Below are 15,853 nucleotides of genomic sequence, written 5' to 3'. Positions count from 1 at the left end.
TGAAGCGAATGATCCAGCCCTACCCCTTCTCCTGGCTGGAGAGAAAGGTCTAAGCTCCTCTCCAATGTTAATGGAGCTTGCGGATAGCTTGAGCTAGATGGTGATGACATGGAGCGACTGCTCGCAGGGGAAGAAGATAGCATCGGATGGCCAGAATGATCGACGGTGTCGACCGGATGGCTATGCAAGCTCTCGGATTCACGTGATGACAATAGATTCATGACGGCTGGCATAGGAGGAGTTTGGAGATCGAAGGACGTAGCAACTTGGGAGGGCACCCGCGGCGAGCCCTGACCGATCGTTGCTATGGGGGCGCTGGAGCTTTTGAGGGATCCTTGGGGTGTATTGTGTGAGCTGAGACGCACCGCAGCATCTACAAGACACTCCAAATCGGGATGCGGGGGCCCATGATGCTCATCTACGCAGGCCAGTCAGTCAGTCGCTCATAGCCTTCTGGAGAGAATATCAAAGAGCATGAGCATTTTTCCTACCAGGGATGGTGCTACTTCTCTGAGGAGCACTTCCGCCAAGGGGCATCAGGGCGCTTGATGCACAAGACACGACATTCTCCAAGCACTTGATGAGGTTCGTGTTCTGCTCGTGGGCCAACTGAAGCTCCCGATCCTTCTGATTGCATATTTCTTGAAGCTTAGCGAATTGTTGTTCGAGGTTTGTGATGCAGTCCTTTGTGCGTTGCCGGAAGGCCCGCTGAGCGCGCCTGTCAACGCAACGCTTATGTTGAACCTGCTCCTTCGTAAGCGCCGACACGTTCCTTTGCCGGCGCTGCTTCGACGAGCTGTTCTGCACAGGCTCACGAGGGCTATTGCCGCTCATGATGGAGGCGAGGCGAGAGCAGTGATCTTACGCTTTGGCTCGTTGAGATTCGCCAGTAGGATGAATGATAGATGCAGATGCCGTCGTAAAAAGGGGGGAGGGGGGGGAACAAGTGCTAAGCCAGTAACTTGCTGGCAAAACAATTGAAATGCCTCTCCTGGTGCGACGAGGTTCAGGGCGGGGTGGTCGCAGGGTACGGGAAGAAGCGGGGAAAAGATGACAAACACCTCCGCGTCCGGTCCCACACTTTGGAAGCGCTTGTATGCTAGCTTTGGCGCTGGTCCTATAGCGCGCGGGGCGCGGAGCTCAGGCGGCCATGTATTGTATTGTACTTCGTCCTTTACTTGTAACCCTCTTCAAGTCTGGTCTCTTGTGAGCCATCCATTCGGGCTGTCACTGTTGCCGCATGCTCCAATGCTTTGCCTACCTTCTGTCCTTTTCAAGTCAGCTTCCGCGAGTCACATAGACCTTGGTATATCGTTGTGCTGTGTAAAATCTATAAGATTTGTGCTCAAGATATCTGTCTGTGCAAGGTCCTGGTCTGTATCATGCTGATCCTCTATCGTAATTGTACAAGAGTTCCCACTCAATAATTCATGTTGATGAGAACCGTCTTTGGTTCAGTATATGCACGTAGAGCATGCTCTCCCATCTCGCGTCCAAGCCCGCTTTCTTTGGTACCTCCAAAAGGACAAGAGAAAGTGATGGTGCTGATGCAATTAACACCGACCACTCCAGAGTCAAAGGCAGAACTTAGCCGCAACGCTCGTTGAATGTCCTGTGTAAACACTCCCGCCATCAATCCATATTTGGAGTCGTTGGACCGCCGAATGATTTCCTCTTCGGTCTCAAACTTGTTGATTACCACCACAGGGCCAAATATTTCGTCCTTGTAAATAGTAGCGTCATCGCTCGTATCGGTGAAGATCGTTGGCTCAATGAAGTAGCCCTAGTACGAGAATTAGTGGCGCGCGTAACAGGCTCGGCATTGTCAAGTGGCCTACCTTGGAGCCAAGAGCATTTCCGCCTGACAGGAGAGTGCCTTGTTGCTCTGTCTTTGCAGTCGAAATAATATTCATGATCCTGTCAAACTGCGACTTGTCCACAACCGGGCCAATCTCGTTGCCCTTGACGTCCGGGTCTCCAATCACTTGATGTTTGCCTTTGAAAGCACGTGCGTACTCTTCGACAAACTTGTCGTAGATTCCTGACTGGACGTACAACCGAGTGGCCGCAAAGCAGATCTGTCCAGTGTTGGTCAGAAGAGCGTTGACCGTCCTTGATTCGGGATGTTAGTGAACCACGTCCAGGGAATGCCATCAGACAGTCATACCAGTTGATTGCGTTTTTCATATCGGCGTCATCAAATACCACTGCTGGGCTCTTTCCCCCTAGCTCCAGAGTGACTCTCTTGAGGTTACTCTTTGCGGCTGCTACTTGCACAGCCTTTCCTGTCGGGATGCTTCCGGTGAAGCTGACCTTGGCAACTCGCATGTGGGATGCAAGAGCTGCTCCAGTGGAGCCGTCTCCAGTCAGAACTTGGAACACTCCCGGAGGGAACCCGGCCTCAATGACTAGTTTTCCAAGCTCGGCTGCCATCAAAGGCGTCTTCTCACTGGGTTTCAAGATAAAAACGTTTCCCGTAGCCAAGGCTGGGGCTGCTTTCAAGCCCGTCGATGCCATAGGGCCGTTCCAAGGAATGATACTAGATACTAAGTCAGCCAAATGCCGTGACTCCGTTTCGGATGTAATCACCCTGCTACAACACCCAATGGCTCATTGCGAACGATCTTATAAACGCCATCGTCTTCCGGAAAAGACTGACCAGGGTATTTGTCGACCCAGCCACCGTAGTCTTGCCCATGATCCTGTTAGTCTCCAAGTTCCAGAAAGACGTAGAAGCTACTTGCATCGGAAGCACCCAATAGCTGTTCCTATCTCAGACTTCCCAAATGGATGAAATGGTGCTCCAAGTGTCAGACGTGTCAGACTTGCCAAACGTTCCTGATTTGCTTCCAGCAGATCTGCAAACTTCAACAGAATAGCTTGTCGCTCCACATTCTTCATACTCCTCCAAGGAGACCCTGGCTGAAATGCTTCGTTGGCATATTGCACTGCGATGTCTACGTCTTCGTCGCCTGCCACCGGTATTTGGTCGCTGACGAGCTCTCCAGTAGAAGGATTATAAACCGAAAGGCTACATCCGTTATGTCAACAAAGGTACGAACTCTCGATGTGGATTCAACAGACCGTTTCTTATTTCGGCATTCGACCCACTGCGACCGTCAGTATCATCTTTCTGCAAGGCAAATAATAGCTCTTCTCGGCCATACCTCATTGTTGAGGAAGAGCTTTGTCAAATGAGGGTCGAGTTCCATTTCGAAGGTAAATTATCCAAATGAAGAGTTTCTTGGAGCAGCCCACAGAGAGGCTATCTGGAATTTCTATGTGGGTTCGAAGCTGATGCACTCGATGCCTTTACCAGCAAAGTCTATGTTGAATCAAAGATGACACAATCAGTGTCTTGTGATCTGGACATATGTTGTTTGAGAAGATTATTGACATCCATCGTGGAGTGTGTCAATCTTCGAGTACTCAGTTACATGATTCATGACAGGTACCTTAGACAGCCCATGTTCAAGGCGGATCATGATTTCCACCGCACTACTTTAGAACTATGAATTTGCCCCACTTCTCCCGGGTCATTAGTCATGTCATTTTTCTTCCCACTCCTGACATGGGTTTCGGGCGTACGCAAATTTGCCAAGGATCAGCTTGGTCCTAGCTTCATGCTTATTGAGATATGCAGGGACTAAATGTGTCATCTGGCAACTTGTAATCAGTCATGCTCCGTGTGGCAGGCTAGGCCTATTACGTAGTTCGGCAGCAAGAGACAGTCTCACCAACATGAGTTCACGGTAATCGAAAGACGGATTCTACGAGACCTGCCTATCTATGGTACAGTGGGATAGGTAAAGTTTAGAAACCACAATTGCAGACCATGGTGCTATCAGCAAGCTCAAGGCACCTTCGCTGTAGCAGTAGTGTCTACAAGAACTTCAATTGACTATCCTAAAGCTTGGCTACAAATTCTGGATTATGGACGACAGTGTTCCCGGCACCATCAAATGCCTGTCGTAGCTTACGCCGTAGAATCTTTCCGGATGGACTTTTTGGAATTTGGTTGACAATCTCCACAACAGCAAGCCACTTATGCCTAGCCTTCATTGACTTCACGAATCGAATCAACTCATGCCCTGCATCCCTTGGAGAAAGCTCACATGACTCTTTCAGGACAACATAGGCTTTCGGTCTCTCCCCCGCGCGATCATCGGGAATCCCGCAGATCGCAACGTCGTGCACGATGGGGTGTCCCAACAAGACATTCTCAAGTTCTGCCGGCGCAACACCGATCCCCTTGACTTTGATCATCTCTTTCATTCTGTCCGTTATCGAGAGCAGACCTTCGGAGTCAAATTTTCCAATGTCTCCAGTGTGCAGAAACCCGTCCGTGTCAAACGTTTCCGCTGTCGAGCGCGGATTGTCCAAATATCCCATAGCTATTTGCGGCCCTTTAGCCCATATTTCGCCAGCCTCACCAACTCCGCACTCGCGACCAGTGTCAGGATCCACGATCTTGACCTGTGTCGATGCCACTAGGATGCCGACCTTGTCGGCGTACTTGTATGCATATTTGTCTGGCGGGTGTGACGTGATGGCCGAGCATGATTCTGACATGCCATAGCCCTGTTTGAAGCCGGTATTGGGGAACTTCTTTTCAAGAAGGTCGAGTATCTCGCGTGAGAGAGGTGCAGCCCCTGAGGAGAACCGGGTCACGTGCGACAGATCGTATTTAGACACGATCGAGTCTTCGCGAACAAGGCGAATGAGAATTGGTGGTACAATGAGAAGCTCCTTGATCTTGTTGTCTGCTACAGTTCGTAAAAGCGAGTCTAGTGTGAACTTTGAAAGAATGTAGACCTGGGCCTTGAGGGCTATCGGGAGATGGAGCTGATGAACAATGCCAGTGATGTGATAAAACGGGAGCGCTGCCAGGATCTTATTGTGATCAGGCGGTGTAATTTGCTGAATTTGAAGACATTGCGCAATGATGTTGGCGTGAGATATCATGACTGCCTTTGGAAGCCCCGTGGTGCCACTACTGAAACAAAGGCAGGCACACACATCGCGGTTTGTCATGTTCTGCGGAATCTTATATGGCAATACCAGAGAGTCGGCTCGAGCCTTGCCTCTGCTCAACAGGTCCTCCAAGCTCGTCACACCAGCCCGCTTTCCGCCCATGAGCATGACGTTCCTGCTGGGGATTTGGCAGCTCTCCGCTGCGGCGCAAACGTGGTCAAGCGACTGAATTTCCGTCAATATAAACTTCGCCTTGCTAACTCTCAGGCTGAATGAGAGCTCTTCGGCATTGTATTCTGGTGACACGCCACAAGCAATGGCTCCGATTCTAATTGTAGCCAACGTTGCTACCGGATACCAGATAGAGTTTTTGCTGAAAATGACAACAACTTCGCCTTGTTGGAGACCATAGTCGGTACTGAGAACTGTTGAGATGTAGGATGTATAGCTTTTTAGATCTTGATAGCTGATGTGCTGCTTTGTGATAACATCGGTGAAGCCAGCGGGCCGGTCTGGTCTATCAGTGGACTCAAAAAGCCAAGACCACAGTGTTTGGCCCTGAGGGACTATTTGGAGTAAGCATACAGTAAGCGAGATTGAAATCCTTCTTACCGTTGATCTCTGGATTTTGAGAGTAAAAGACCATCTTGAATTTTTGAAGTTCACGATGATCTGAAAGACGAAGCTACAGACATGGTCACTCTGGTCGAATATGAGTGTAGTTTGGTATGGCCCGACATCCGAGGTTCGGTAGGACCTAGCGCCTTACGAGCCCAGGAGAGTTCCGTTTGCCTACGATTTCCGAGGGGCTCTGCTGCGATTAGTCTCTCACCCCGGTCGTTGATTCATGGACCACTAACACCCACAGCGCCGCAGCCGGGGCAATATCTGTTGGAGAAGACATTGTGAGAAGAATAGCATACACAAAGTTTAGTTCTGGCGAACCCGCATCTTTCAGAGGGTTTTGAACCTACAGAACGGGCCAAAGACATTGTGCGGATGCATCAGTCGCTGTTTGGGTGAACTTCCTTGAGCGGTAGCCAAAAGCACACTAATACAAGCTAGGTAATGGTGTGCTGGAACTCAACTTCCGTGTGGGAAGACTAGAGTTGGTGTTCGGCTTTCAACATCATTGGTCACTGCGGCAGCTTTGCAGTAATTAATCCCCGAGTGGTGGATGTCATTGCTGTGGAATCAGATATATTCTATACTTCAGAGGGTAGCACATTGAATCAGGCGATGCTTACATTGAAACAGTAGATCTACGAGTATTACGGTCCTAGCCCTAGTTCGTGCGCCAAATACAATGACCTGTCGTTCTCCACCCACCCCGAGAGATTTGCCTGCGGGGAAATTGGGAAGGTCTCCAGTGGAAGTTTCGTCTTCCACATCGGTTTATCTATAGTGCGAGAACCTCGGCCAAAGATGATGGGCATAAAGCAGCCATTTCCATCGAGCAATGTCTTCAGTTCCTTAGGAAAATCTTGCTCGTCTGGGAGGTAGCCCTGCCTGAGAGTCAAGTCAATCGTCAATGCCATACGTAGACAGCAGGCCGAATCATTCTCAAGTGTGAGAGTACGACTGAGGCGTCTAGGGTGTGTGTATTTTGATGGCCCCAGAGTATCACCATCAGAGCGCGGCAGAGTGAATTCATCCAGATATGTGCACTCCACGAAATATCTAATAGCCCTAGAGACCAAGCCCACGCCCTCATAGTGCTTATGGAACTCTTTCATCGCATTGATGAGGACGTTCAACCGCTGTTGACACGTCGATAGGCTATGCATGCCAGATGCTCTCATCGCCAGACCCGATGAGTCTAGACCCCGTTTTGCATCTATGATGTGTAACGCCAATGGGAAAGCCGTACATCCAATGGCGCTACTGGGAAGCCAGTTGATCAGGTTATATTGCGATAGTTCATTGAGATAGTACGCCACTTTTTGCGCAGCACTTGAGACTCCTTCTTGGCATTCAGTCATGGTCGTTTTGTGTGAACATGACAAGCCTCTTTGTTGTGGAAGTGCAATAGCCATGGTGACTTGGATCTCATAAATGAATAAAGATATTTGAGATGAGCTGGACTAACTGTTTAATTGAAGTCGGGTTTGATGTACTCGAGACTCAATGACTCACTGGTAGTAAATCCAGATTAGACACGTATATATCACAGTCCAGTTCTGGCAAATGCCCGGTTCGACGGACTCTTTCATTCCAGGAGTTAGACTCGGGGCGATTTCGGTCGCCTTACTAGCCCAACTCTGCAATGCTAACCTGCGAGCTTTTATCCCAGACAGCGTGCGCGAGCCGGTCAGGCCTTCCATCGAGGAACATTCCGTTTCAGGATAAACAAGAGTCAAGACATCTGTGAGCTCGATACACAACTCAAATAATAGAGTCATGAGTGCGGCAAGTGAGCGATCTACCTCGCTAGCGTGTTTGTACATGGATCGTATCTCCTCCAAGAGGTCATGGTAATCTGGATAGCTATCTTTGTTGAGTCTGGAGGGACCAGGAATTTGGAGATGTTTCCGCAGGCACAGCGACATAATGCGATCCCGAATGATGCAGCCCCACCAAAGGCGCCTCAATGTGGACTGCCTTTTCTTTTCGAACTGCGTGTTCTCAAACGAACTCGGACTTGAATAGGTCGTCATCTTGTCAGCGTTAGCAGCCCGGGCTTGCTCACAAGCAACACGAAGCCAGTCGGTATTGCAAAAGCCCGAGCTCATACGAAGGTCTGGGTTCCGGCAGCTCAAAAGAAGTGCGGCTTGTGCAATAGTGACGCAGTCTTTCTCGGCTCTAGAGTGATGCAGAAGCTATGGCGAGTTAGCGATACTAATCATAAGTGAAATAGAAATCACTAAGGATTTGGCTGTATACATTTGCCTGACTATAGAATGCTGCGCGAGCTCCGTGTACTCCGGAGTGCCCAAGGGCTTGAAGATAGTGCGGTGAAACAAACTTGATCGAGTCAGTAATTTTCAAATGACACCAAAACTAGGGACCTTACTGGACAAGAGACATATAGCATTGCATATAACAGGATTGGCGGTAGCGTTCTCCTCGGCTGCGCATCACGCTCCGACTGTGGTTGCAAGATATCGGAAAAGTCGCCTTGACAAAGTATGGGAAGCTCGAGGTGGACGTGCAGAAAATACTCGTAAAGAAACATACTGAGAAGCGTCCTGCTCGAGATCCGCATCGACGCATAGGTAGAGCTGGTGCGGCTGGCTAGAGAATGTATAACATCGAATTCTTTCGGGTATCCATATCTCGATCCAGTTTCCTCCAGGTCTATACATTCTGATATCTGGGGCTCCGCAAGGGTCGGTTGAATGAAAGGGTCGTCGATGAGACCCGGGGGTGAATCCGACGGACTCCTCTGTATGTCATCGCTGCTGTCTGCTATTTCTGGCTCTAAACATACAGTATCACAATTTGCCGGTGTCTCCAAAGTGGCCCGCCGTATCAGACACTGAGCTGCAGGTAGTCGAGCAGTCAAGCTCGAAGTGAGCGACGGTCTGCGATTGATCTATCAGCACATGTCTCAAAAAGGTCTTGTGCTTCGAGTGCGCACCTTGTTGTTACTCGTGGTACGACTTTGCAGTGCCAGCCATCCCGGCGGCAGTTCGTACAAGGTACGATGCACCTAGTCACATCACACCGGACCTTTCTTTCACGACACCTCAAACATGCTTTGGAAGCTCTCCTACGAGAAAGCCTTCTTTTTGCGGGTTGCATTGGTTTGCTGGAGTCCATGGCGATGATTGCCGATTACCAAGGCTTCTAACGCCGATATTGTATAGCAGGGCTTCAGAATAACAGGGATAACTGGTGCCAGGCTTCAGGGAGAAAATGAGATTGACGCGCGCTATCGGCTGCTGCCAGGAGCTCAGCATAGTTGGTATTAGCCAGTGCATTCGCGATGAGTCAGCGGGAGTTATTCCCGAGCCAGAATCATCTTTGGAATCTGAATGCTGTTCAGCTCCACTAAATTCTACTGGGGATGTCTGGACTAGAAATTTGTTCTAGGGCATTTCGGAGGAACCTGTCAATGCCGTCCGGTGCTGGCTTTCCCGTCTTGCTATCAACAAACACATGTACCAATTCACCGACCGCCTTAACCTCAGTATCAGCCTTCGTGAAGACGCCCACCTCGTAGGTGACACTGCTTTTGCCAATGTGATTGACCCGCAGACCGAGCACTGCAACACAGGGATATGACATCGGAGCAATGTAGTCGGTATGTGAATGGACCACCAATCCTCGACATGGTGACAAAGCTGGATCATTATGGTCACGCTCAATTAGAAAACTGTTGACGATGGAGTCAATCCTACATCGATTAGACTGGAGCCACATACAACGAGGACGCTCTGGCAGGAGGGACTAACATATAGTTATATACAGAATTGTTAATGTGACCGTACATATCGTTATCGTTCCTATGACATGTTAATTATATTGTTCACAACCGTTTCTTTTCTTGAAATCATGATTCTCAAAGCCTCCTGTTTAGGTATGAATCGCACAACAACACTTACCATCGCGATCTGTAGTCTAGGAAGTATGAATAATGCCCCCTCGTTCTCTTTTTTAACGACTCGATACGAGACATCATGTCATGCACTCAGCTGTGCATGGTTCGCGCGCAAAAATTCCCAGGTTCAAACGGTATCTGTAATGACGATTCACATGTACTGTGGCCTCGAGATGCGGATAAATTAAAAAATTAGAAACCAAGATCGGAAAATGGTCCCGGAATCCGATTGCTAGCTAAGTCCGGATTTGCATCATAAGATCCACTAAGATCGGTTAATCACCGCCTATAGTCTGTTGTCGTCACAGAATGCTCCTGAAAATTTGACGCCTGGATCATGTTCCGTACGACCTGATATTGTACATTGTGCCTGAAACACACCAATCCGTCTTCATTCTTGAAGGTGTGTCCGCCACTGGACGTGTTATTCCAATCCATCATTCAAAGTCTCCAGTCCATGATTCACAATCTGGGTATTGTGTCCAATCATTCCGGGATTATCTGCGGCTTCTTCGTGGGCTTGAGCGTCCAACCAGTCTATTGCCGAATCGATGTCACTCATCCCAATACTGCCACCATCAAGCAAGTGCCACGCCTCAGATACAATCTCTTGTGTTTCTAGCATCATCGCACTCAACGGCTGAGTCGCTTGCCCTTCGTGGAGCACTGTATATTCTGGAAGAATGCCAGCCATGAAGGCGGACGGATCTGGAGGATCTATCGTTGGCATAGACAGCCGTTGCCGGCGTGTATGCCGTTCGCTTTCAATATCTCCACTCCCCTGAAGAGTTTCAGCAGAGATATCAATACTTGGCCGTTTTGCAGGGGGACGGGGCTGTGAAGCAGCAGAAGAGGCTGCGAGTCTCTGCCATTCGTTCTTTACGAGAATGATGACCTCCAAAGCTCTCGTGGCATTACCGTAAGATTGTCCAATTTCGCCCAACGCATGACAACATAATTGCAGGTCCCTGAGTGATGAACGAGATTCGAGAAAGGGACGAGAGCAAATATCATATATGAACACAAGCGATGCAGTGAAGATAATGTGGACAATTTGAATATTCGTCCGGCGAAGAGAGTGCTGTTTCTGGTAGCAACGTAAGATATCGGCAATTTGATGAGAAGCTGCAAAGCAGCTCAAGGCAGCATCTTGCAATGTGGCTCGGGCATCGATTGTATTAACGCATTGCCCTCGTCGTATCAGGTGGGTGTACATGTATGGGCGATACAGCGATATGAGTGTTGCATAAAATTGCATACTGTGAGCGATCAATATCGACAAGACCCGAAGGACAGCGAAAACACTCACTGAAGCTGCAGAACTGAAGGCACATAAGTCTGCTCAGGGTTTGCGGTGTCGATTCGTAGCGATGGACAAATATCATGTAGCCACTGTGAGAGTTGTTGCTTGGTCGTGACGAGAAATGCCAGCAACTCTTTGATCTCCATCTGGCGGCCGGAGTACCTTTCACCGATTAGTTACTAACCAGGTCAAGGGAAATGCCATATTTGTCTTTTCTACTTACAGTGTGGTATTAATCCGCCGCATGAAGTCACAGAGTGTTATATTTGCTGCGGTGCAAGCCTCGAGAGGAAAGAAGACGCCTTGGTCCGGGAAGCCCACAACTTCACCGGTAGCGGGATACGGTGACCATGTCTTGGCTCTATATTTGTCTTGCTCTTCGGAGGGCAGCGGGATCGTAATGTCTTGAAAGCCAAGACCCCATGGTCGTCCAACATAGAGACTCCACATACTGAAGACAACAGGTTAGCCAATGTGAATCGATGGACATCTGAGTCATGTTCACCTTTCGTGGATGAATACACCCCAGAATGATGTTCTCCTATTTTTCAAATCGTCCTCCCGGAGATTGAGATGCCTTCTGTTGTATCTAGTCAGATCAAGATGAAGGCCAAGATCGGCGCTTAGTCGTGCTGCCATTCCTAAATCACCAAGGCTCAGCATGACAAAGTATTAGACATAGGCGCACATACCGCTATACAGCCACCCCCGAGCATCACGAGTGCTTCCAGCTTCCGAAGCGCTCATCACCACTAGTGCCTGAACTGTCGCAACGGTGGGACTGTCCATTTCGATATCGAGGAGGGCCTTTGCTCGTGACGAGAAGAATTCGGAAGCAGGCTCGGGTACGTCGAGAAGCTCCCCTACAGCGAGACAAGCACCGATTGCACATCTAGAATGTAAGTTGGATAGGAGATAGACCTTGATACTCGGTTAAATCACTTACATTGCGTTATTCAAGGTTTCCGAATAGTATGGACTACTCTCCCCTTTTGAGATCCACTTTTCCTTTTCTAAGAAAAAGGTCTCCTCGTCAACAACGTGTATTGCTGGGTCTGCCCAAGTGAAGTATAGCTTGGTGAGATGCAATTCAAGCGCCAGGGGAACTTGAAGGTCGAGACCCAATCGCTCTAGAACAACGCGACCTTCTGTAGCCACATGTCGGATTGTGGATCTTGACAAAGATTGGAAACCGTCTTGGTGAACATGTAGGTTTGATGTTGGGCCATAATAACGTAGTTGCCCGTCCTCTGCTAGCCTGAGAGAGCCCATTCTAGCAGCTAAGAGGCTGCTGATGTCGTCGTCGTCATTACCGTAATTGTTATTGTCAAGATCGGGATCTTCATTCAGTTGATCCAACCCAACCACTGAACGTGGGGCTTGGCCACGCAGTGTTTCCATGTGACTTTGACTTGCCTCATCCGCAGCGGATGGAAGCACCTGAGCGGTCCTAGGTCGCTGCTTATCCAGGTTATCTTCATTTGCAGTGTCGGTTGATTGCCCAAAGCTAGAGCCGATATCGGCAGCTGTTTGTCCTGTTTCAATAGATTTTGGGCTTGACGAAGCATTCGTACTGCCATCAGCATCCACCGCAATGGATGACTCTTTGATGCTTGTACGACTTTCGTTTGGTGGGGAGCATTGCGAATTGTGTGCTTGCGAAAGGGATTCGGCGCTTGACCGAGTGGGTGGTGGCGGTTGTGGGATATTTTGTGACCGCAACACATCTTCAAGCTGAGCAAGGCGAGATTTCAGATCGGCAATGACTTTCTTCGAGGGCATTCTTTACATTTCGGAATGTCAGCACGGAGGGATGTGGCGCAGGTGTTACGGCTGTACCGACTTTCGCATATCTGCCTCTGCATTGTATACACAGGTGAATTTTGAGATCGTGCAATTCGCACAAGGATCCTTTCCATCACACTAAGCAGAAACATCTCGTTAGCCGACTCTTGACACGATCCATTTGGCGCTCTTGCTTGTGCTTGGAAAAGGATTCGCGCGTGAGCAGCCTAGCTACCTTCACCTTGCGCCGCCGACAGCTCAGACAGGCACTTGTAATATGTTTATTGCCTCCCATCATGCAATACGCACGCCCTGAACGATAATCGATTAGATGCCTAATGACGTCTCTCCATGTAGTATTTACTTGGATGAAACTGAGATTGAACGAGGACAAACTGCTGCAGCTCGGCGGGTGGTAATCCTTGATGATGATGCGCTATTGGATGTAGGGAATTGGAGGTGGAGAGGAACTGCGGTCGCAGAGGGGAGAAATTCTCTCCGCATTATCGGACCTGTGCGGGGGCAAGCAGTCATGACTTGAAGGGCCAGACGAAGCAAGGCGAATGAGACGCCGCTCTCCACCTACCCCGCGGGGCACTATCACAAGTGTCATCATGTGCCCGCTAGCAGGTATTGGCGACATCAAGCTATTGCGTATAATGAACGTCTATTGTGTAGGTCGAAAGTCAGACTCTTCAATTGTGCAGCTATGACTATCATTTCCCCTAGCTATCCTCACCTTGATCCATGACCAGCCTGGCGCAACAGTCAGATGGAACGGGTGGCAATGAGCAAAGCCTTGTGCAAAGGACATACTTGTGGCGACGTCAAGCTTTTATGCCACCACAGAATTCCTTGTTCAGCGCGCGATGGGAGCCAGGGTCATGGTTTACAGTACTATTCATTGGCTAGTTCTTCTAGATAGAATCCCGCGCTTTCCAATAGTCGTCTAGATGAAGAGTACTATCACTTCTCACATCAAGAATCGGGGATAGAGTGAATGACTCGTTTATCAGTCATTTCATTGCTTACGAGTGGCACTCGATCCCCGGCCATTAACCCTGGACTAATCGTCTCTACTATAACGCTGTGGCAAGAGTCTGAGGCAGATTCCGTCGCCTCGGAAGAGAAGCGTTGATTGGATGGAAATAGAACCCGTGGAACTCAGAATCCGGCGGAACTAAAACTCCAGCAGCGCTTCTCTCCGCAACCCATTTCCACACCAGAGGAGGGCTAACCCCGGAACCCGCCTTGGTCCCCAGTTGACAACTGGACTAGACCGAATCAGGCTCTAGAAGAAGGCAAGCTGCTTTCGCAACTATCTCCTCACTACTTAGAGCTTCCCCTGCGTCGAGCCATATTGTTGCAGCTAACTTGGTTCCAATCCCCTTGCTCGAGTCTCTTGCGCATTAACTCAAAGTTTTGTATAGCCGAAGCGTATCATCCAATGGCTGCAAACACTATAATCATCGGCGCAGGCGTCGCGGGAATCGCGATGGCGCATACCTTGAAATGGAGGCTGGGATACACTGATTTTGAAGTAAGTCAATCTCCTTGGCGCAGAAGTTGGAGACCTAGAAAAGCTTGCAGGCCTTTTTTGCTAAACTCGATAATGACACGGTGATCAGATATACGAGAAGCGGGAAGGACTGGGAGGGACTTGGCGAGCGAACACGTATCCTGGTTGGTGAGTACAATCTTTTAACATACAAGCTTGCGGGCCTAAAGCTGATTGTTTGTGAACAAGCGGTTCTGATGTACCAATTCATTTGTATTCCTTCAGCTTTAATCTCAACCCGGACTGGACACAGGCGTTAGCCGATCAAGCAGAAATTCTCAGATGTGAGTATTCCAGGACGTGAATCCTCACTGTTTCAATAGGTAACACGCAGCAGATGTGGAAGCGACGGTGGACAAGTTTGAGCTCCGCCCGCATTTCCACTTCAACATCGAGTGTCTGGGAGCTGAATGGGTCGGTGATCACTGGGTCGTCACGTTCGTTGATCGTCGGACAGGCGAAGAATTTACCAGAACATGCAAGATCCTCTTGTCAGCTGTTGGGGGCTTTTCGCAACCAAGAAGAGTCAAGTTCGAAGGAATGCAACGTTTTAAAGGGAAGATGTTTCACACGGCTGAATGGGATCACTCGTTTGACTGGGTTGGGAGACGTGTTGCCGTCATCGGGAACGGCTGCAGCGCGGCTCAAGTTGTGCCGTCTATTGCGCCAGGCGTAAAAAGACTAACGCAATATGCTCGAAGTGCGCAATGGTATCATCCCAGACCAAACAAGGTCTTCTCTCGTTTCGAGAAATTCTGTTTCCGATACCTTCCTCTCTGGCAACGATACCATCGTCTAAACACCTTCATCCAGACTGATCAGCTTGCATCCGTCTACGGCTCAGACAAAAAACAGGTCTCGCAGAGAAAGGCACTGGAAGCAGAGGCACGACGATATATCTATCAGGAAGCTCCTCAAAAGTACCACAGCTTCATTGTCCCGGACTTTCCACTAGGTTGTAAGCGGAGGATCTACGACCCTGGCTATCTTGCCTGCCTACATCGTTCAAATGTCGAGCTACTTCCGGAGGGTATCAAAGAAATCACCGAGACCGGAATCATCAGCGACAGTGGGAAAGCAGAAGATTTTGATGCCATTATTCTAGCCACAGGCTTTAAGGTTCAATCATTCCTGGGGCCAATGAACCTGACTGGCGTAGCTGGTGCGAAAATTGAGGAACAATGGAACGAACACAGAGGGGCACAGGCGTATATGGGAACATTCGTTCATAATTTCCCCAACTTTGCGATATTGTAAGTATCGTGCCATCGGTTGTGTACAAATAACTAAACTCGTCGCAGATTTGGCCCCAATACCTTCCCAGCCTTCAATTCTGTGATTTTCTCCGTCGAGGTCCAAGTTGCATACACCGCATCTACGTTGATCAAGCCAATCATTGACGGGTACACCGATGTGATCGAAGTGAAGGAAGAAGCAGAAGCAAGCTTTGTAGAAAACTTAGACAGTGTGCTAGAGCAAACGGTGTTCGCTGCAGGCTGTAGTAATTGGTACATCAACAGCGCAGGACGCAACTCGGCGGCATGGCCTGGACTTGCTGCTACCTTCTGGAAAGCTACAATGTTCACGAGGTGGGCAGACTTCAAGATGGTAGGGGGATCACATTCTTGGATCCTGCATAAGTTTTGGAGGAAGTTCACGACTACGAGCCCAATCGTGTGGTGTGGTCTTG

The 15,853-nt window shown here is 49.2% G+C and overlaps 2 protein-coding genes across 2 annotated transcripts; both read right to left on the bottom strand.

Moving 5' to 3' along the window:
• Window positions 1-1,420: 1,420 nt before the first annotated feature.
• UCRPA7_3121 (putative aldehyde dehydrogenase protein) lies at window positions 1,421-3,172 on the bottom strand (the record flags this gene model as incomplete). The annotated part of the gene is made up of 4 exons (XM_007915695.1): window positions 1,421-1,783; window positions 1,839-2,112; window positions 2,168-2,539; window positions 3,168-3,172. The coding sequence occupies 4 exons, from the start codon at window positions 3,170-3,172 to the stop codon at window positions 1,421-1,423; spliced, it is 1,014 nt and encodes a 337-aa protein (XP_007913886.1).
• Window positions 3,173-4,051: 879 nt separating this feature from the next.
• UCRPA7_3120 (putative 4-coumarate- ligase 2 protein) lies at window positions 4,052-5,620 on the bottom strand (the record flags this gene model as incomplete). The annotated part of the gene is made up of 3 exons (XM_007915691.1): window positions 4,052-4,065; window positions 4,116-5,399; window positions 5,587-5,620. The coding sequence occupies 3 exons, from the start codon at window positions 5,618-5,620 to the stop codon at window positions 4,052-4,054; spliced, it is 1,332 nt and encodes a 443-aa protein (XP_007913882.1).
• Between the last annotated feature and the right edge of the window lie 10,233 nt (window positions 5,621-15,853).

The sequence above is a fragment of the Phaeoacremonium minimum genome (genome assembly GCF_000392275.1).
Source record: "Phaeoacremonium minimum UCRPA7 unplaced genomic scaffold PA7_03_scaffold_230, whole genome shotgun sequence".
NCBI classification, from domain to species: domain Eukaryota; kingdom Fungi; phylum Ascomycota; class Sordariomycetes; order Togniniales; family Togniniaceae; genus Phaeoacremonium; species Phaeoacremonium minimum.
This window is presented reverse-complemented; position numbering and strand designations above follow the sequence as displayed.